The following is a 21,192-nucleotide window of genomic DNA, read 5'->3' as shown; positions in this document are numbered from 1 at the left end:
TGTTCCTGGTCCCCAGTCAGTTCCCACTGCAGCCGGGCCCGGCTGGGGTCTGTTCTGAGCCAGGGAGATCTGAAGTCAACGAAGGAATGGGGCTGGGGGCACTTGGGGGGTTGGGTCTGGGGGCGTTTGGGGGTTGGCGCTGGCGGCAGAGGTGGGAGAAGGGTGATGTGGCAGGACAGCCTGTCTGGTGGCAGCGGAAATGGGAAAAGCGGGACAGACTGGAAGATGGGACCAGGGAGGGCAGACCAGGAACCGCAGGCCCAGGAGCAAGGGGAAGTGAGTCCTGGAGGGACTGGAAGTGAAACTGGTGGGCTGCACAAACTCCTGGAATTCTCCAAATCCAGACTGGGAATCTGGGAGAAGAGAAACCTAGACTTCTAGGATCGCCTATTCTGGACTCCCAGGACCCCAGGCTGCACCCAAGAGGCTGGGCAAGGAGTACTCACAGGACCTTGGCCCGGGGCCTGGGGTCTGTCCTAGAGAGAGCTGGGGGGCCTGGAGAGTGCCCTCTCCTGGGCTGGGGCCACTGTGCTGGCACCAGGGGCCTCTGTTAGCAAGACTGGAGCCTGCCCCCAAGAGTGTGGGAAGAGGCACCTTGAACTGTGAAGGCCATTCTTGTGCCCTCAGCAAATTAGCAAACCCATCACTCTTCCTCCACCTACGGCCCCAAAGAGGGGCAGGAGGGGGCCTGGCTCTTTGTTAGGGGAAATTTATTAATATCCAAAATAGGCAGCGGCCTTTTCTCCCACCCCCAGTCAAAGCCTTTGCAAACACCTGGGCTTCGCATTTGAAAGGCCCTGGGACTCTTTTATGTGGCAACGTCCTGCCAGGAGGGGGTGGGTCGCACCAGCCTGGGAAACTCTGGGCCCCTCCCAACCCTGGTCTTCTAGCCCCAGCTGCACCTGCGGGTAAGGCTGGGAAGCAGCTGGAGGGGGAAAGGGGACGGCCTCCTGCCTCGGCTGGGTAGTCTCGAGCAAGTCTTCCCCTTCGGTGGGCCTCAGTTTGCCCAGATGTACAAGGGGGGCAAAGCTGTCTTCAAGGGCTTCCTCCTCTTCACCACCCTTCCTCAGCCCACCCACCCACCACGGCCATAGCACAATGGCAGAGCAAGTGTCAGAAGCCGGGGGACCTGGTGAAGCAAACAGCTGAGCCTCGGTTCCCTCGGCCATCCAACGGGAGCCGGAGAGCCCTGGGCTGCCCACCTCATGGTTCTCAGCGGTAAGGAGAAGGGGTGAGAAGGATGAGCTCGTTGGTGTTTATTGACAACAAACGGACAGAACATGGATGGGCTGGGGAGACAGCAGGAGAAAGGGCACAGAGGCCGGCCCGCTGCACGAGGGTGCTCCGCCCCGCTGGGGAGCACCCTGTGGGCAGAAGCTCTACTCAGGCATTCGCACACCCCACCCTCATCTCTCGGGGGCGAGTGGGGGCCCCAGGACAGCCCCTCCTGTGCCGGGGACTGAAGATGCCAAGGCCTCTGGCCACGGGGCTGAGGAGTCGGCTGCCCTGGGCTCGCTGGCTCCACCCCCCATGCCTGGGCCCCGGGGACCCGCGACCCGGAGCAGGGGCGGGTGGCATCAGGACCAGACAGCCACGTGTGCGGACCATCTCCAAGCCTCTTAGTTGCCTTGGTCGTCCACAGCCAAGGCCAACTTCCCAGCAGTGCCCGGAGCTGGAGGAGACAGTGAGGGCCGCCAGGGCAGGGAGAAGGGAATGCAGGGGCTTTGGGTCCTGACTAGGACCCCTCACTCCCACCTGTCCACTTGTGTCCTCTGTCCTAATCATGCCCAGGGCTCCCTACACCAGAGGGCGGGGGTCCAGTGTGGGAGGCTGCCGGCCCTTTTCTGGGGGGGAGGGGAGCGTGGGGTCCTCCTCCTTTCCCCACCCCACCCCTTCACTCAGGCCACCGCCCCTCTTGCCTGCCCTCCACAGGCCTGCTTCCTCCGCCCTGTCCCCTCGAAGCCACCCTGCACGCTGACCCTGAAAGATATTCTATCGAAAGCACACCCAGATCATGCAAACCCCTGCCCACCCCACGTCCCTCCTCCCCCTCCCCCTCATTCGTCATTCCCACCTGGACCCTGCTGTAACCTGGGAACACTTTGGTGTCTGCCCGGGGCTCCAGGGGAGGCACGGGGGTTACACGGGGGCCTCCATCCCCTGCCCTCCTCTTCCTCTCTCCCTCCCAACTTGCCCCATCCTCCAGGGCCTTCAGGCCCCACCTCCTTCAGGAAACCTGGTGGGCACATGAGTCCTCAGGGGTCCTTCTCCCACCTGACTTGCTAACCCTTGATGCCTGGGGCCTCGTGGGCCTTGCCATGCCCTGGGCGTCCCTGCCCAGCTCGGATTCTGGCTGTTCGAAGTGTATGGGGAGCCTCCCTTAGAAAAGAGAGGAGTCTGGGCCCTGAACGGAGATGAGAAGATGCTCCCACCTGCCACATGAGAAAGGGAGCAGGTTGGCCAGCAGGCCTGGCGTCCAGTCCCCTCCGCCATGTGACCTTGGGCAAGTCCCTCCTCCCTGGCCTCAGTTCATCCATCTGCGAAATGAGGGCTGAGCTCTGAGTGGGTTTGTGTGCACGCGCGGAGAAGGTAGACGGAGGAGAGGCAGAGGCCACAAGAAAGGACTTGCACGGGGGACCGGCATCACCCGGGGCAACCTCCCACGGCCTCGGGGCCTCTCAGAGCCCCAGAGGGCACAGCTACCCTTTGCGGCCGGGCAGGCTGTCCGCCTGCCTCCTGTCTCACATCATAGACTCCTCCTCCTCAGCGATCTCGCGGTCCACCTCGATGGCAGTGTTCTCGAAGCTGGTGATGCCCCCGTACTTGCGCATGTGCACCATCAGTGGCTTGGGTGACTGGCTCCCCACGAGCGTGGCCACGTACATGCCAGTCCGGTTCTCCTCCAGCGATGGGCCCCAGTCCATGGTCGGTCGGCTGGCCTGCTGGAGCCGCTGCAGCAGAGCAAGGAGAGCGGTGAAAACGGCCGGCGCTCGTGGTGCAGTGCTTCCTGGGGCCGGGCACCGGGCAGAGACCTCACCACGGCACCTGGATCAGTCCGCGCAAGAATCGCAGGGGGCCCGGGCGGTAGCACCTTCCCCAGGGGAGTGAGCCACACGCCTGGATGAGAGTCCTGCTCTGCTGTCACGAGCTGGGTGGCCTTTGGGCATGGAATTTAAGCTTTCCATGCTCTGTTTCCTCCTCTGTAGCTGGGGGATCATGATGCCCTCACGGGCAGGCCCTGAGATGCAGCACTTAGCAGGGTGCCGGGAACAGGGCAAGGCCCAGTAAATGGTGTCTGCTGTGACTGCAATGCAGGAGCCCACTCTGGGTGCCTTCCCCTACAAATGCTGAGTCCTAAGGAGCTGGGCAGTTTGGGAAAGAGCCAGGAAGCAGGAGAACTGAGACAGGACTGTCGCTGACCTTCCAAGTGTCTAACATTTGGCCTCGCTCTGACTCTGATGTCTGACCTTTCCCTCTCAAGCCCCAGTTTCCATGGGAGGAGGGAGGTGACTAAGACAATGACTAAGTCTGGACGTTCCAGGGTTCCTCCCTTTTCCAAAAACATTCCCAAAAGCCTTCTGCCTGAGCTGCAGGGAGAAGAGCCCCAGACCCTTGAAGGCAGACGGACAACCAACATCAAGTGGAGCCTTGCTGGGTGCAGATTCAAGGAGGATAACGTGTGCAGTGCCCTTAGCCCGCGGCCTAGCATGGCTCCATACTCAAAGCATGGTGACACTTAACTGTTGTAGAGCACGTCACCCCACTGCTCAGAAACTTGCCAGGGGCTTATCATCTTACTTAGAATGGAATCCAAAGTGCTCACCACGGCCTCCACGTCCTGGCCCCTGCCTGCCTCCCTGACCTCAGCTCCGACCACTCTCCTTCTGCCCTCACCTGCTCTGATCCAGTCTCGCCGACCCCCTTGCTGCCCTCAAACATGCCAGCCCCTCCTGCCTCAGGGCCTTTGCACCGACTGTCCTTCTGCCTGGAATGCTCTCCCCTTCCAAAGCTAGATAGATCACCTTGTCGATTTGGTCAGGGGTCTGTCCCCACACACACCCCCACCCGCCTGGGAGGTCTTCCCAGACACCCTGGCCAAAATACCACCTTCCATCATTCTCTATTCCTAAACTTAGGGTTTGTTTTTTGTTTTTGTTTCTGTGTTGTTGGTTTTTTTTTAAGTATAGTACTTGCCACTACCTTTATGTATTTGTTTGTTTATTGTCTGTCTCCCACATTAAAATACAAGCTCCCTGAGAGCAAGGACTTAGGTCTGTTCCCAGCTGCACACTAGTGCCTAGATCAAGACTTCCTGACCTGAGAACTGTGGACGTCTCGGCCTGGAGAGTCCCTGCGTAAGGGCTGTTCTGCACACTGAGGATGGTTAGCAGATCCCTGCCCTCTCCCCACTGGATCCCGGGAGCATCCCCTGTGCACACTGTACTCTTACGACAATCAAAGTGCCTCCAGACATTACCAAATGGCTTCTGAGGGCAAAATCGCCCCCGTGAGAATCCCTGGTGGGGAACAAAACATTCACCATGTTCCAGCCTTATGCTAAATGTGGGCTTCTTCAGTCCTTACAGAGTCCCTGGGAAAGGGGCATTATGACTTTCATCCTCTACGCCCACAGATACTATCTGGAGGTAAAGTTCAGCAAGGTCGGTCACCTTGGCCAAGCTCACACAGTGGTCATCCTGGGGTTTGAACCCAGGCAGTCTGATTCCATCCTAAACTTTTAGAATACTCTGCTTTTCTGCCCCTCACAGTTCTGAAGATGCTGACGAGCCTCTTTTCTTCTCACAGCAACCCTTATGGGTAGGTGTCACTGTCCTCACTTTAAGGAGAGAGAAAGCAAGGTTCAGAGAGGTGTGTTAACTTGCTTAGGGTCATGCAGCTGGCAAAAGGCAGACCTAGGATTCCTCCTAGTGTGTCAGTGCTAGAAGCCCTGGTTTCTGAAGGTGGCACTCCGGACCTGGGCAAGTCCTCTGCAGTGCTGACCCCACAACAACATGGCCCCGCCACCTGGCTGTCTCCTCCTTTCCTTTGCGGACACCCTGGCTGTCATGAAAGGAGACAGGTTTCCTTTAGAGGTACAGGTGGGGCTCCCGAGGTTCAGAGAAGGCAAGGCATTTGCTCCTAGTCACACAGCAGTTGGAGACAGAGTGGTGGCTGGACTCCAGGACTAGCCTGTCGTCTGGGTGGTGCAGTGATTTCTGCAGGGGGAGGGCTCTGAGCCTCTCTCTAGGTGGAGATATGAAGGTGGGGTGGGGGACAGCTGAGGTGCAGTGGAGCTCTATGGGAGGTGGGAGAAGTAGGAAGCTGGCGAGCAGGCTGGGGGTGGTGTATGGAGGGGCACAGGAGGCTCGATTTGTCACCAGTTCCGGTGGTGTAAATATCCCCACCAAGGTCAGTTTCAAGTTATCGATGGTTTAACAACTGGCTCACAATATCCCTGAGTATTTAACAATTAGCTCTTATGAACCAGCACTAGCTGGCTCTGTTTGGGGGTCCGTAGGCTCTTCCCAGGCCCTAGTAGCCTCCCTCAGCTCTGCTCACTATGACAGCCTCTTGCCCCCAGAGGACTCCACACCCATGGCGTCAGAAGTCCCGAGAGTGTGACGAGGCTCAGAGAGGGGCAGAACATTGCAGTGGTCACACAGCATCACAGCACACCCACTGGCCCACTCCGCTCTTCTGAGGCCTGCAGATCCCCGTGCCCAGACAGCTTGCATTCTCTGTGCTTTCTAGATCTCTTCACAAAGCCTGGCGTGGGCAGGGCTCCCACCATCAGCCCGTTCTCAGGCCACCCGTGGGCTGCAGCAGGGAGAAGAGTGACAGTCCACCCTCTGGGGTCCCTCAGTGTTGTCTTCTGACTTTGAGTTTCATAGGGAAGCTTTGGGCTGGTGACCGGAGTCTGGGTCCTGACCTCTGCCGACTCACAGTGGGACCCTGGGCCATTCCCTTGTCCTCTCCCCAACACCCGTGGACACTGGCCAACATCGGTGGTCTCTGGAGTGTGCTCCCCCTCAGAGGCCTCGCGTGGCCCCGGGGGCCACAGGGCAGGACCCGAAGCCCCTTGAGACTGCCTTACCCCAAGCAGGATTCATAGCTCAGGCTATTGGCTGGAAAAGCCTGCAAGGCCCTGGATAAGGTGCTGGTGCAGATGTGTTCTGTTCCAGCAGGTGGGCCCGGGGCCAGGCCACAGGTCGGGAAGACCAAGGGCAGACTTACCTCCCAGAGCGAGCCCTCCTCCCGGAGCACGGCCACCAGCATGCCGGCTGGGATCATGAGGCAGGACAGCAGGCCCATCAGGATGCCCAGCAGCTCTGCCCAGGCTGGGAATCTGTAGCTGCCGTACTCTGAGGGCTGGTACTTGACGATGCTGTATACCAGCAGGGCCTGCAGGCGGGGGCCCCAGCATCACAGTGGGCTTTGCACAGGCCCCAGGGCTTGGGGTAGCCCAGGTCTGAACTACCCGAAGGCCTGAGGGAGCCCAGCTCAGAGCCACCCAGTGTCGGAGATAACCTTAGCTGTGCAGAACCTAAGATGGTCCATCCTCGGAGCCTTTGCAAGGCCTGAGACAGCCCAGCTCTGAAGCACCCAATTCCTGAGACAGCCCGTGCCTGAACTGCTTCAATTCCAAGGCCAAGAAAGCACAGACACAAGCAAACACACGAGCCTCAAAGCCCCCGCCCTAAGGCCCCGAGGCCTGAGAATGCCCCACTCGTTTTGCCAACCAAATGCAGGGCTAGGGCCAGCCCGGCTACAACAGCTGGGGACATCAAGGGGACGGGAGTAGACCAAGATCCTGGTGCCCACCCACCCCTCAGCCCTGACAGAGGCCCACTCCAGGGCCAGGGCAGCCCTACCAGCCTGAGTGCCCAGGGCGGGGCCCTACTCTCAGCCCCGGGGCCCCAGCCAGCAGCCTTCTTTCCCACCCATTACCAGAAGCGTGGCCGGGGACAGGAACAGCCAGCAGGCCCTGAAGTACAGGCCCGGCTTGAAGCCCAGCATCATGTGGATGTCCCGGCAGAACCTCTGGATGCCTGCACGGGGGAGGGGAGGAGAATGGCCCCACCAGCAGCCCCTCCTCCACCCCAACTGCCCCGACTGGAGACCCTGGCCCTTGGGACCGGGGACCCAGCGCAGGCGGGCTCCAGAGTAGACTCCCACCCTCCCAAGGTGGGGAGCCTCAACGCCGCCTCCCGTGGCCCCTCTCACCATACACCCGGGTGACGGCGAGGCACGTGGTGATCACCACCACCATTAGCCCGAAGCTGGCGCTGTAGTCGTCCAGAAGCACCAGCCAGTACATGCCCCCCTGGAACACAAGTCACAGCTCTGGGGTTCCCTCACCCCGGTCTTGCTCCCTGCTGCGACCCCTTCTCCAGGCAGGAGGTGGGCAGGAAGCAGCCAGGCCAGCGGTGACAGCAAGACGGTAACAGTGGGACGGCCGTCTACCTGCCAAGCCCTTTACACACACCATCCTATCTGAGTCTCACAACAATCCTAGACGTAGACCCCCATCTTATTGGTGGGAAAACAGGCTCTGGGAGGGGAAGCCACTTGTCTTGGGGTCATTCAGCCAGAGCAGGAACCAGGCTGGAGGCCAGGTCTTTTATACTTCCAAGCCAGGACTCTGGGTCCCAGACCGAGCTGCCCTCGGGGAGAGTGCCTGGGGTGGGCCAGCTTCCTCCCGAACGGGAACAAGCCGGTAGCCCAGGGAACGATCACAGACATTGCTGCGGGCGCCTGCCCCTGCCTCACCCACCAGCTGCCCACCCACCCCGAAGCACCACTCACGTCGGTGGTGAGGACCAGCCCCATCAGGTACATGGCCACGCAGATGAGCCCCGAGAACACAGCCTTCTTGGGCCGCAGGTAATACGGGAACTCGTCTGTCACAGCTGTCACAATGGTCTCCAGGAAGGCAAACTGGGGGGCGGGGGGAGGAGGGTCAGAATTCTGCCCCCCTCACAGCACACGTGCACAGACACCCCCAGAGGTACACACAGACACATCACACGGATACATCACGCATAGACACAGCACACACAGACGCACACACACACAGTCGCACATCTCACACAAAGACACACATCACACATGGACACACACAGACGCACACACCTCACAGACACAAACACACACCACAGGGGGCCCGCTGGCACACACGAGGCTCACCTGGCTATCCAAGCCAAGAGTCAGGAGCATGAAGAAGAAAAGGAAGGACCAGAAGGGCGACAGAGGCAGCATGGTCATGGCCTGTGGGTAGACGACAAAGGCCAGGCCGGGGCCTGGGCCAAGGGCACAAAGAGTCAGCAGCCTGGGGCACGGGGCAGGCCCCCCACATGCACACTCAAACACACGCGGTCGCTTACATCCACCGGGCCATACTAGTTCAGCCAAGCCCAGAGACGCACGCTATCTGCACACCTCTAACACTTAACTCCTAGGACGCAGGCCGGTGCATTGTTGGTGCTCAAGAAACATAGATTGATAAAATAAATGGATTAACAATGAGTGTGTGAGAGGTGCCTCGGTGGCTCAGTCGGTTGGTCATCCGACTCTTGATTTTGGCTCAGGTCAGGATCCCAGGGTCGTGGGATCGAGTCCCACACCGAGCTCCATGCTGACGATGGAGCCTGCTTAAGATTCTCTTCTCTCTCTCTCTCTCCCTCTCTCCCTCTCCCCCGCTCTCTCTCTAAAATAAAAAAAAAAAATGAGTACATGAATAAACCCAAGACCCAACATAAAACCTCACTTGCATACACTTACGTATACCATCACTGACACAAACAGTCCCACTAACACACACACTTAGACACGTCCACTGGCACCAGACACTGATTCACATCCTCATTTGAACCCTCAGTTCACGTGCACACAGACCTCTTGACATAGGAAATGACTCACTTGGACAAACAAGGCAAGTTACTAAGACGTGATCAAACATAAGACACTCTCGCACAGAAATCCATTTATCTCCGGACTCAGGTTGACGCACACCCCCTTTGCACTCGGACACCCAGAGACCGGCAAAGACACACGCGTTCGTGTGCGCGCAAACCCACACACGCACTGGACAAATCCATCCGCGACCTTGCCGGTCTGCGCTGTGCTCCCTGGCCCAGCCCCAGCCAGAGCGGTGCCCCCCTCCCCCGCCCCACCCCCTCACCCACCAGGGCTGGCCGGCCTGCCCACCTGCTTTGGCCACTTGGTCCACAGGCACACCCAGCTCCTGAGACATGTAGCCCAGCACGGAGAAGATGGCGAAGCCAGCCAGGATGCTGGTGATGGCGTTGCCCAGAGTGACGATGAAGGTGTCTCTGCCGGGAGAGGTCCGGGCACAGAAGTCCAGGCCAGAGTGAGCGGGCCCCGCCCTCACCCCAGGAGGCCCGCCCTGGCCAGCCACTCTCCTCCCTGCTCTGGCCTCGAGGGCTCTGAGGCTGCACTGACCTATAGATGTTCTGGTGAAACGTGTTGTAGGAGGCAAAAGTGAGGAGACCCCCGAAGCCCACACCCAGGGAGTAGAAGATCTGAAGAGCAGCTTCGATCCACACCTGTGGCAGGAAAGGGTGCAGATGGAGAGCAAAGAGAAGGGGCTGCACACCGTGGCGTCCAGAGGGCCAAGGAAGGAGGAGGAAGGAGGTGGAATGAGAGCGAGACGGCAGGTCCAGGGATGGTGCGGTAAGGAGCCTGGCTCACAAGTGACATGGGCTGGGAGCAAACCCTGTTCCAGCACTTACACTGCAGGACTGGGGAAAGTCCCTTTCCGGGCCTCAGTTTCCCCATCCAGGATCTAGGTGATCGCTAAGCTTGGTCCAGTTCTGAAGGAAGTGGCGTCTCACGTAAATTTTCAGTAGATTCATATTGACAGTAAGCCCATTGGAACCCCTTTCCCTCCTCCCTGGAGTTGGAGGGACCCGGATTTGATTCTAGCTCCCCACTTTCTAGCTGTATGGCTTAGGCATGCCACAGCTTCTCCCTGAGCCTCGGGCCCCTCCTCTGAAACGAGGGTGGTGGTGAGGACTAATGACCACGTATGTGCAAAGTGCTAAGGCGTGGTCAGGCGGGCATCCGTTAATAAATGAGAAGTGTTAAAGCCGTCGGTACCATTGTTTCCATAATTACAAATGCCCTCCTTGGGGTGTGGAGTCAGATCTGGGTTGGAATTCTGGCTCTGCCACTCCCTAGCCCTGTGACCTTAAGCTTATCACTCTTTTGGGCCTCAGTTTCTTCATCTGTAAAATGGATGAATAATGTCTTCCCTTCGTTTACATTTCTTTTTTAAGTTTTATTTATTTTGAGAGAGAGAGAGCACACACGTGCTCGCACGGGTTGGCGGGGGGGCAGACAGAGATAATCCCAAGGAGGCCCCACACTGTCAGCGGGCACCATGAGTGCAGAGCCCAACACGGGGCTTGAACTTAACCAGATCATGACCTGAGCCAAAATCAAGAGTCAGACGCTTAACCGACTAAGCCACCCAGGTGCCTCTTAAGGTTTATATATATTTTTAGGACTCTACATCAAATGTGGGGCTCAAACCCATGACTCCAAGATCAAAAGTCGTACGCTCCTCTGACTGAGCCAGCCACGTGCCCCAGAATAATGTCTACTTCACAGGATGGTGAAGAATAATAAGTGAAAAAGACACACAGAGCCGAGCCCAGGGTCTGGTAGCAGGGGCCCATCACATGGAGGATTCCTACCCCCTTCTTTTTTTTTTTTTTTAATGTTTTATTTATTATTGAGAGACAGAGAGAGACGGAGCATGAGCATGAGCATGAGCATGGGAGGGGCAGAGAGAGGGGGAGACACAGAATCCGAAGCAGGCTCCAGGCTCCGAGGTGTCAGCACAGAGCCCGACGCGGGGCTCGAACTCGCAAACCACGAGGTCATGACCTGAGCCCAAGTCAGATGCTTAACCGACTGAGCCACCCAGGTGCCCCCCCACCTTCTTTTCCCCAGGGGCGCCCTCTTTCTCTTCCCTGGCTCAGGCCTGACCCCTCCCTCTATGCGCCAGCCCCGAGGGCCTCACCTTGGAAGACAACAGATGGTGGAACTGAGGGGTGAGATAGAACTGGATGCCCTTCCAGGCCCCTGGGAGGGTGACTCCTCGGACCAGCAGCATGAGCAGGATGAGGTAGGGGAACGTGGCCGTGAAATATACCACCTGAGGCACGATAAGTGGGGAGGGAAGGCAGGGGTGACCTTCCTTCCACCCTGCTCCTTTTCCAGAAGTCCCCATTTTACCCAACTCGCCTTCCCCAATCTTTGGGTAGGCCAAGATGAGAAGAGCCATCATTCATGATGCTTTTCTTTCGTTCCCTGCGCCCCTCCCTCCACACATGGATCCCTCAGCAAAGTCCTGTCGCTGCTTCCCAAGGAGTCCTTGACCCACTCACTCTCTCCAGCTCTGGAGTGCCCTGGTCCAGGCTGCCTTCGCCCCCTTGCCCGGAAGCCTTGCCTTGCAGGGGTTATGAGAGTTTCCCCTCCGATGCATCCACCCCCCGTGCCCCTAGCCCAGGAAAGCCACCTTGCATGGTCAGCAGCCACTGCGCATTCCCAAACTCCCCTCCATCCTGTCTCCACCTGTTCCCAAACCTCCAGCCACTTTCTCAGCAAACGCTACCAGGTCTCAAGCTCGTCACTGTCCCGACTTGCACCATGATTGTTTCTCCCCTCTTTCTCATTGGTTTCTACCCTACCTTTCTAGTCTTTCTAGAGCGACACTTCCCAGCACTTTGCACAGGGACCTTTCACCAAGCAGGTAAGATACAAAGCACTCCTGAGAGACCAAGAGAACCACATTCCTGATAACATCCTTTGAACCCCTAGACCCAGCTATACCTGAAGCACACCCTCTGGACTTTCCAATCGAGTGTGACAACTGGGTTCTGGTCAGTTACCTCTGACTCATACACCCACCTTCCAAACATTCAACAAACACATGCGGACGGAGCCTCTTCAAAGTGCCAAGCACTGGGTCAGGATGCAAACTTGAGTAACAGATCAGTCCTGTCCCTGGCAAGTTTCTAGCCACTGCCCACCCTTACCGCCACATCTTTCTTCCTCCCCCTTCCCAATCCCTAACCACACCCCCCCCACCCCCTGCCCCTGCCCCTGAACTTTTTCCCAGTAGGAAGTCTATTCATCCTCTCAGGCTCTGTCCATGCCCTGCCTCCTCCGGGAAGTCCTCACACCTCCCAGCCCCTCAGGCCTCTAGGGCCTCCCAGAAGGCCCTACCTTGCCCGAAGACTTCACACCCTTGAGGATACAGAGGAACACGATGACCCAGGCAAGCAGCAGGCAGAGGCAGAGGTTCCAGCGGATCTCCCCAGGACTGCCAATGCCCCGGCTGCCTTGGATGTGGAGAACGTAGCGGCTGTGGGGGATGGAGATTTGAGAGTCCTCTGGTCACCCTGCCACACGCCACACACGCGGGGCAAAGCCGCGGCCAGCAAGGTTCCTATCACTGTTGTCACCAGCATCAAGATTGTCCGCCAGCATTTACTCAGCATGATTATCCAACAGGCTGGATGGCACAATCGTACCTTCTTTCCCTTAATCCTCACAGTGACCCTCAGAAATATATGACCAGACCCACGTCAAAGGCAGAGCATCAGAAGCCAAATATATTGGGTAAGGTTGCACAGCTGGTCACTGAAGAGCTGGGATTAGAACCGGGGTCCACCTAACACCAGCACCGGCACTCGGCCTTCCAGGTGCACGCCGAGCCCCTGGGGGACGCCGGCCCATCCTCGCCCCCTCCCTGCTGCCGGCGCCTAGGGGCCCGCGGCGGCCTGACCTCCAGTACTCCTCGCTGGGGCTGACGGTGCTGGTGAGGTTGAGGGGCAGGGCTCCATTGCCATCCTTGGAGCCTCTGTGCTCAAGGCAGAGGTCTGTGTTCCACCAGTTGCCACAGTGTTCCCAGGGCAGGTTGCTGGTGAGGGAGGCGAAGAGGTAGAAGAGGACGTAGGCGATGATCATGTTGTAGTAGATGGCCACCAGGCCTACGATGAGCAGCATGGCCGCGCCGGCACCTGGGGGTGGGGGAGTGGGGGCTGCCCTCAGGTCGAGGCCTCCTGCAGGCCAGGCTGTGTGGCCTCCGGAAGCCATCCCCTCTCTGAGCTTCATTCCCCTGTCTGCCTAGAGGTTGGGGGAAGGGGGCAGCCTCCCTGCCTCCCCCAGGCCCGGACCCCTCCTGGGACGATGACGCCTCACCTTTGAAGAGGGGGCTGATTTTCCAGACGGCCAGGGGTCCCAGGCTGGAGAACTGGCCCAGTGAGAGCTCGAGGAAGAAGAGGGGGATGCCACAGATGGCCAGCATGAGGAAGTAGGGCACGAGGAAGGCACCTGCGAGGAGGAAGGAGGTTGGGGAAGGTCTCGGGTGGGTCAGCTCCCCTAAAGCCCAGCTCCGGCCCCGCCCCTGCCCTGATGGCAGACACCTGCGACCCCACGGAGCACTTCTCATTTGGACTGGGACTGTCCTTTTATACCAGCTCACTGAGAGCCAAGGGGGCTGGTGGGGATCTCCCCACCTCTGCAGCCCCAGGGCCCAGAGGAGGGCTGGGCCTCGAGCAAACACTGAGTGAGTGAACGAATAAAGGAGTGAATTCCCGCCGGAGAAAAGTGCAAACGCCTCAGTATGGAAATGAATGAACACCCTGCAGAATCTGGCCCCGATCTGCCACGCCCCCTTAGATGCTTGTGGCTGCCACGGGCCATCCCGTGTGCCCAGTATCCCTCCCCATTTGCTTCTCATACCGGTAGCTGTCTCCTTTAGAGAACTGCCCACCACTATAGGGCTCTGGGAGGACTGTCACTCACAACAGCCACCCCACCCCACCCCCTCAGATGTATTTATCCCAAGCCAAGCCAGTTCAAGACCTTCCCTGCGGTCCTATATGGATTCACTCAGAGAGAACAGTTCTGAGGATAAAGTCATTCCAGAGTTGTCTGTGCCCCCCCCCCCCAGCCCAACCTCAAGGAGGGAGCCTGTCCCAGCAGAAAATGAGGTGAGCACCCAGAGAGAAACAGAATCAGGAACCAGGGAAAGGGAGAGCCAGCAGAACTGGGGCCATTATCGAGTTCCTAGAGCATCAGAGGCCAGCTACAGTCCCACACTTCCTGGTCACAGCAATTCATCTTTTCCTTGCCTCATCTACTCCTATTTGGATTTCTGTCGCTCTGCCAATAGGTGTTTCTTCAATGAGTTTGGCAGAAATGGGAAGGAGGCTTCGAGGGCGGGTGGGAGCATGCTGGCTCTCGAGAAGGCAGAATGGAAGGTGGAATGTTGGGTCGGGCACCAGATGACCTTGGACAAGGAACCTGGCCTCTCCAAGCCTTGGCTGTCAGATCAGGACAATGGTGCTGCCCAGGAGGGTTGTCGTCAGGGTTAAGTGAGAATACCAAGCCCGGGGCCTGGCAGATGGTGAGTGTTCATCCCCAGCTACTGTTAATGAGACATCGAACAGTCACTTGATGGCGAAGCAGGGACGGCGGAGGATTTGTTGAAGATGGGGGAGACTTCACGTATGCAGTCTGAATGGAAGGAACCAGGACAGGAGGGCGGATCGAAGATTTGAGAGTGAGAATGACTGATGAAGTGAGGTCCTGGCGGGGGTGGGGGAGAAGGGGGGGATGGGAGAACTTTGAAAGCACAGTGATCGCTGAGAGGCAGATAGAGGCTGCTCTCAAGAAGTGGAGGAAGCCTCTCTGCCCATCTCTTGGGGTCCGGGAAGGGCCAAGGCCTTGGGGGAGAGCCGAGCAGGTATCCGCACTGGGCATGAGGGAGACAGAGGAGGGGATGAGTGATGAAAAAAGACAAGGCAGAGGGAGCTCGCTTCTCCCAGCCCCATTCAAAGCCCCAGTTCAAAGAATTGAACTGCTTTCATTTCTGCTCAAGGTCGCAGGGGAGATGGTGGCCAAGGCCACTTAAAACCTCACTCCACCCCCAGCCGTGGCCCACTAGCCTAGACGCCCCTCAGGCAGGCCCTCGGGCCCCTACCTCCTCCGTTGGTGTAGGCTCGGTAGGGGAAGCGCCAGACATTCCCCAGGCCCACGCAGTAGCCGATGCAGGACAGCAGGAAGTCCAGTTTGCCTGTCCAGTTCCCCCGGTCCGCGGCAAAGTCCACATCCAGGTCCACGTCCCCCTGGTCACTGGGGGTCATCAGTAGGTCTGGGGTAATGGGCTGCCAGTAGGAGAGACCAAAGGGGTGAGGGAGAAAGGTGAGGCCAGGGTAGCACTGTGATGCCTCCGCCCCCCTAAACAAAAATAAGAATATAAAATCAAACAGGGCCAAATGCAAAGATACTCTCCTGCTTGGGAAAATCAACCGCTCTTGCCTGGGCTCACGTGGTCCTACGCAGGAGCGTCTCTGGGTTGCAGGGAACTACAAACGTATGAGGCCAGCAGGATGGCTCAAGCACTGAGAGCTACCTGGGTCTCAGTTTGGTTAGCACAGAGGTCAGATGAAGGGATGGTCCTATGTTGATGACGATGCGACAACGATCTTAATGACAGTTACCGTGGACTGAGCTCTTACTACGCGCTCCGCGCACTCAACGTTTCACCTGATTTCATTCTCAAAATAACGCTACGAGCTGAGTAAGTACTGGTCTAAGCGCTGCTTCACTCATGAGGAACATCGAGGCTCACGGAGGTGTCATGATTTTATGCGACTGGCTGGTGGAGAGCTGGGTCTCGGGCCCAGAGCTTCCTGACACTGGAGCCCGTGTCTTCAACTGCTGGTGCTGGCCTTTTTTAAAAAAAACTGTTTTTAAATGTTTATTTATTTTTGAGAGAGAATTAAATTTCTTTTTTTTTTTTATTTATTTTATTTTTTATTTTTTTTTTTTCAACATTTATTTATTTTTGGGACAGAGAGAGACAGAGCATGAACGGGGGAGGGGCAGAGAGAGAGGGAGACACAGAATCGGAAACAGGCTCCAGGCTCTGAGCCATCAGCCCAGAGCCTGACGCAGGGCTCGAACTCACGGACCGCGAGATCGTGACCTGGCTGAAGTCGGACGCTCAACCGACTGCGCCACCCAGGCGCCCCGAGAATTAAATTTCTTAAAAAAATGTTTATTTATTTTTGAGAGAGAAAGAGAGTCAGAGTGCAAGCGGGAGAGGCAGACAGAATCCAAAGCAGGCTCCAGGCTCCGAGCTGTCAGCCCAGAGCCCCATGCGGAGCTCGAACCCACAAATGGTGAGATCATGAGCTGAGCTGAAGTCGGACGCTTAATCGATGGAGCCACCCAGGTGCCCGTGGTGCTGGCCTTTTGTTACTCTATCCTGGGCACCACATTTTAAGAAAGACATAGGTTGGAGCATGTCCACTGGGCAGGTGGCCAGACAGGACGGTGTTCAGGAGAAGTAGTCACAGGAGGACAGGGGAGAGGTAGGGGCCCTTAGCATAGAAAGAAGAGGCCTTGGAGGGAACACGGGTTCCCCTGAGGGAGGAATTGAATCCATTCTCTAGTGGCTCAGGGAGGCCTATGGAGTGCTGTGAATCTTAGTTCACGAGCAGAAAGAGGCTACTGAGTTCTGGTCTATCTCAGAAAGTCACAATCTTCCTGTCATTACAGGAGAGATACGTGCACAGAGGGGAACGGAAACCAGCGGTCCCTAAGATCCCTTCCTGCAATTTAAGGAGGGTGGGGAAGTGCACTGGGCATTCTGCCTTCAGACTGGGGCTAGGAAATAGAGGTCCTCCTCCAGCCGCTTAGAATGCTGGCCCTGGGGGTGAGTTAGCCTGTAGGGGAGCCCAAAGATATCAGGATAACTATCTACAATTCAGAGAGCAGTCCCCAAAGTGTCTCCTGGAATGGGTCAGAAGAAAGGGACAGCCACACCCTTCCTGCTTGCCTCTGAAATTCAGACCCTTGGCAGAGAAGAATGGAGCTGCAAAGAAGGCCGATTATCAAATCTCATGGTTTTGAGAGATGAGAAAGGATGCCCTGTTTCCTGCTCAGCAGTGGTTATAGGAAAACAGTGATATCTCTGGACTGGGAGTCAGGAGACTACAATTCGAGTCCCAGGTCGGTGCCACTTCACAGTGTGACTTTAGGAAAGAGTTTTCTGAGCCTTGTTTCCCCATTTAGACACAGAAGGCATTGAATAAATCAGTGTTTCCAAAAACACATCCCTTTGGATGTTCACAGGTGCTCAGCGGCAAAAAGGATTCTTGAAGCAAAGGAGTTTCGGGGGGGATCGTCTGGGTGGCTCAGTTGCTTAAGCATCGGACCCTTGATTTCAGGTCAGGTCATGATCTCATGGTTTGTGAGTCTGAGCCCCGAGTTGGGCTCTACGCTGACATGGCTGACAACGTAGAGCCTGCTTCAGATTCTCTCTCTGCCCCCCCCCCCCGCCCACTCCCCAAGCCTGTGTGCACACTCTCTCTCTCAAAATAAATAAGTAAACTTAAAAAAAAAAAAAAAAAGAAGAAGAAGAAGTTTGGGAAACACTGGGTTAACACAAAGCAAAAGTTTTCTTTACTGTAGGACTTGTCAGATCCTTTAATGGACCAATACCCACTGCAATTCTCCAAATAGGGACTAGAACAGACAGTATTCTGCAATTCTATTTAAGAAAAGGGTTTTAAGAAGCTAGCATGCTGAGCTTTATGCAGAGAAGTGTAGGTCTATCTATTAGTCTTCTGGTTCTAATGGTCTGTGAGGGAGGCTTCACCAGAGGCACTTACAGTGGTTGAAGACCAGATCAGGTCCTAGCACAGGGACTCAGTAATCAGTTATTGATGAGATACTTCCCCCCCACCCCCTCAAATTCCCCTTCCCGGCACCAGCCAAGTAGGTGTCTACACACAAACTGGGTGGCGACAGAGGAGGCTCTGCAGGGATAAAGACGGGGAAGGGAGAGTGCAGGTGTCACAGGACTGGAGGTGTCTGGCTGGCTGCGGTGACAGGGGCGGGGCAATGGGTTCAGGTGGCAGAACGGGGGTGACAGTACTGAGGTGACTCTCAGTGACAGTGGCGACCATAGTAATGATCCTGCCTGAGGCTGGCTGTTGGCCAGAGGGCCAGCGGCAGCAAGGACAGCCTGGCATAATTATGGGTGATGGTGATAACGAGGAAGAGCGTGAAAAAGCCCTTTCCAGTAACTGGGCTTGCGGTGATCTCAGACATGCTGGGCTGAGGGTAGCAGTGGCCCCCAGACTGATCTGAAACTCACCCCTGCCCTCTGATGCCCCTTTCCACAAGGTCCCTCCCCAGCCGGGTGGGTACTAGCTCTCTGGAATCACTCCCTGCCAGGCGAGCTCCAGGAGGTATGGAGGAGCAGCTAGTTAACATTGGCCCCTGAAATGGGGTAGTGTGACAGGCCAGTCACCCTGTGACCACCCCCCAACCCTGTTCAGGCCAGCTGGCAGGAGGGCCCAGTAATGAGGTTCCTCTGATCTCTCCTGAGAAGCTGCTGCCCTTTCTCTGCTCACAGAGCAGTCCCGGCTCTCTGTTTCCATGGTGACAAGAGTTCCAAGAGCAGGATGCTGCCAGCTCTTCTGTCCCCCACCTCCTCCGATCAGAGGGAAGCCTGCTCCTGCTCCAGGGACAGGGGATTGGGTCCTCCAAAGATGAGTCGATCTCAAGACCACCTGGAGCCCCCAACCCCACCATGGATGAATCCCAGGAGGCTGGCACAAAGAGGATGGGACTGGCTGGGAGACAAGCGACCAAATCAATGGGGCAGGGTTGGAAGCTTAATGAGTCGCTTCACACTTCCGCCTGTGTGTGAAGCTCCCACCCCCAGTCCCCCCCCCCCCCCCCGCCGCCTATCCGGAGTCACGCAGAAACAGAATCGTGGGTTTGCCAGACCTGCACCCCCTCTTTTAAGAACCAACAGATGTAGGTCACTAGCAGCAGCAGGGGCCGGAAGAGGTTAGCCTGCCCCAAGCCAAGGCTCTCACACCTTCTTCAGGATGCGAGAGACAATAGAAATGTGGAGTCCAACTTCATCATTGTGCAGATGAAGACACTGAGTTTCAGGGAGGGAAACAGACAAGCCCAAGGTCAAACAGCAAGTTAAGGGCAGACTAAGACCTGAACCCACCCTCCCTGACTTTCAGCCCAGTGCTCGTCTCTGAACACCGCTGTTCCTTTGCTGATACCTGGCATTCCTCACTCCCTGCCCCATTCACCTTGAGACCCAAGGAGGGGACACAGAGGCCAGGCGGCCCCACCCCTGCCCTGTTGGTCCTAGGCTACTCAGCCCATCTTTAGGAAAGCAGCTAGCTGCATCTCCCACTTCTGTTTTTGCCTTGTCTATAAAGTGGGGCTAGAGAGACCTAGCCCCCAGAATTTTGGAGGATTACATGAGATAAGGCTTTACAGACTATGGCTATTTACATACTGTGTGGTCTGGTGGCAGTGGAGAGGGAGGAAAGGAAAGGAGAGAGACTAGGAGAATGGAAAAGAACGGAGGGCAGGGCCCAAGAAGACCCAAGACACACACCGATGGCCCCAGATGCAGGGGCAGAGAGCGTGAATTAGCAGGGGAGGGGGGGGGCAATAACACCAGCCCCTGTGAGTTCTCTCTCATAACTACACCTACCGGCCCTGTGGGGTCACCACATCCCCCACCCCCCACCCCCCACTCTTAAGCCCAAAGCGAGAAAACTTGACCCAACAACACAGGGTCCTCAGGCCGGGAGGTCTGACCCCACAGGAGGAGGTGGGAAGGGGCTGAGGTCCCGGCCCAGGGCTCCAAGAACACAGATTTGCCCACCTCTTTCATGCCAGCCTCCACCCCACCCCCGTATCCCTTGGGTCTCCCATTTCCTCCCTCCCTGCCTTCGCCTCCTGCCAGCCCTGCAGTGGGGCAGCCTGGGGTCTTAGCAGGGAAGCTAAAGCCGGTGGGGAAGAAGCAGGTGGTGGGTCCCCGCAGGGCAAAAGCGCGGGCAGGAAAGACAGCGTCCCCCTGCTGGCTCTCCGCCGCTGCTTCAGGGTAGAGCGCACCCGATGAGGACCAGGGCGGCTCCCCGCCCCCCACCCCTGTAATTAGTCCAGCTCAAGGCTGGCCCTCGGCTATTCTTACATCCCCAACCCCAATCAGCCCCCGGAGGAAACAGGCGGGGGGGCTGGAGAGGGGCGGGCGCCTGGCCCCAGCCGCCCTACCCCACGCCTCCTGGGGTTTCAGACACCTGTTCGAAGGACTCGGCCCAACGAACCTCGGTCCCCTCACACACATCCCGACCCCCAGATGGGGAAGGCCGTGTTGCCAACCCTCCTCCCAACCGCATCCCCCCCCACCCCCTGCCCCAGCAGACCGCGACCCCGCCCCTCCTTGCCATCTAGCTCAGCCCGGACTCCCCCAGAACCTCGCAATGGTCCAGGCGCCCTCCCCGACCCTCCCGGGGCCTGGACGGGGGGCGGGCCTCTCTCTGCACTCCGCCTTCAGGTGTGCCCCCGCCCCCGTGTGCGCCCCCTCGTCCTCGTGCCCTACCTTGCGATGGTGAGCTCCCTGGAGCTTCTTCATCTTGGAGGGCGGGTTACCGGGGCTTCCCGGCTTGCCTTCCCCTGAGAGCAGAGAGCGAGCGAGGGAGCCAGAGATCGCGCAGCCGGCCGGCCGCCGCGACTTTGCCCCGGCGGCTCCCGCGCACCGGCTGGGGGGGCGCGGGCTCGGGCGCAGGCGCTGCCGTCTGTCGGCTGCGGGCGTGGGGCGTGGGGCGCGCGCGCCGGGCGCCACGAACGCCCTGCCTCTCCCTGCGCAGCGCCCCGGGCTGGGGAGGGGAGCACGGCTGCGCCCGCGTAGCCACCCAGACAGACGGCTGACGGACGGACAGCCGGGGGGGATGCGCGCGCCCCCGCACGCAGAGCTGCGGATTGGAGGGGCCCGAGCGCGGGAGGAGGGGGGGGGTCCGAGACGGAAACCCTCGGAGGTCCGGAGGCCTCGGGCCACAGCCTCCTGCGTGGCCTTGGGCAGGTAACCTGCCCTCTCTGGGCCTTCCTTTCCCCAGTTGGGCAGTGAGAGGCAGGCCACGTGCACGGACACTAACAGCCGGGCTCTAGGTTCCAGCGATCCAGGCAGCGCCTCCTCTTTGCTGTGTGACCTTGCCCGCATTCCTTAAGCGTGCTGTGCTGCCTCTTCATCTGGAGAACGGGGTTAAGAATGTGCCCTCCCTTACAATGATGCGAGCGAGGAACCCAGGGAGGTTGTGCATAGAA

At 58.0% G+C, this 21,192-nt stretch overlaps 1 protein-coding gene across 2 annotated transcripts; it reads right to left on the bottom strand.

Annotated features, from left to right (window-relative positions):
• Positions 1–1,241: 1,241 nt before the first annotated feature.
• On the bottom strand, positions 1,242–20,653 carry SLC6A7 (solute carrier family 6 member 7). Of its 2 annotated transcripts, XM_086711806.1 has the most exons (14): positions 20,471–20,653; positions 15,020–15,203; positions 13,234–13,365; positions 12,818–13,052; positions 12,256–12,394; positions 11,048–11,182; positions 9,463–9,566; positions 9,208–9,332; positions 8,188–8,300; positions 7,807–7,938; positions 7,225–7,324; positions 6,949–7,049; positions 6,235–6,402; positions 1,242–2,951 (listed from the first exon to the last, which is right to left on the bottom strand). In XM_086711806.1, the coding sequence occupies exons 1-14, from the start codon at positions 20,501–20,503 to the stop codon at positions 2,742–2,744; spliced, it is 1,911 nt and encodes a 636-aa protein (XP_086567932.1). In that variant the 5' UTR covers positions 20,504–20,653; the 3' UTR covers positions 1,242–2,741. The 2 variants fall into 2 exon arrangements, with proteins under 2 accessions (XP_086567932.1, XP_086568251.1); XM_086712125.1 differs by lacking the exon at positions 8,188–8,300.
• Positions 20,654–21,192: the final 539 nt, after the last annotated feature.

This window comes from Puma concolor, chromosome A1 (assembly GCF_028749965.1).
Source record: "Puma concolor isolate L17-30 chromosome A1, mPumCon1.1.hap2, whole genome shotgun sequence".
Lineage (NCBI taxonomy): Eukaryota > Metazoa > Chordata > Mammalia > Carnivora > Felidae > Puma > Puma concolor.
Note: the sequence above shows the minus strand (reverse complement) of the source record. Positions and strands in the feature narration are given on the sequence as shown.

Excerpts from the sequence above, each read along its gene's own strand:
- SLC6A7 (XM_086711806.1), bottom strand. The coding sequence starts at position 20,503 with ATGAAGAAGCTCCAGGGAGCTCACCATCGCAAG. Across the intron at positions 9,333-9,462 it reads TTTCACCAGAACATCTATAG|AGACACCTTCATCGTCACTC; the intron begins GTCAGTGCAGCC and ends CTCTCCCGGCAG. Across the intron at positions 6,403-6,948 it reads TGTCCCCGGCCACGCTTCTG|GCCCTGCTGGTATACAGCAT; the intron begins GTAATGGGTGGG and ends CCCCGCCTGCAG.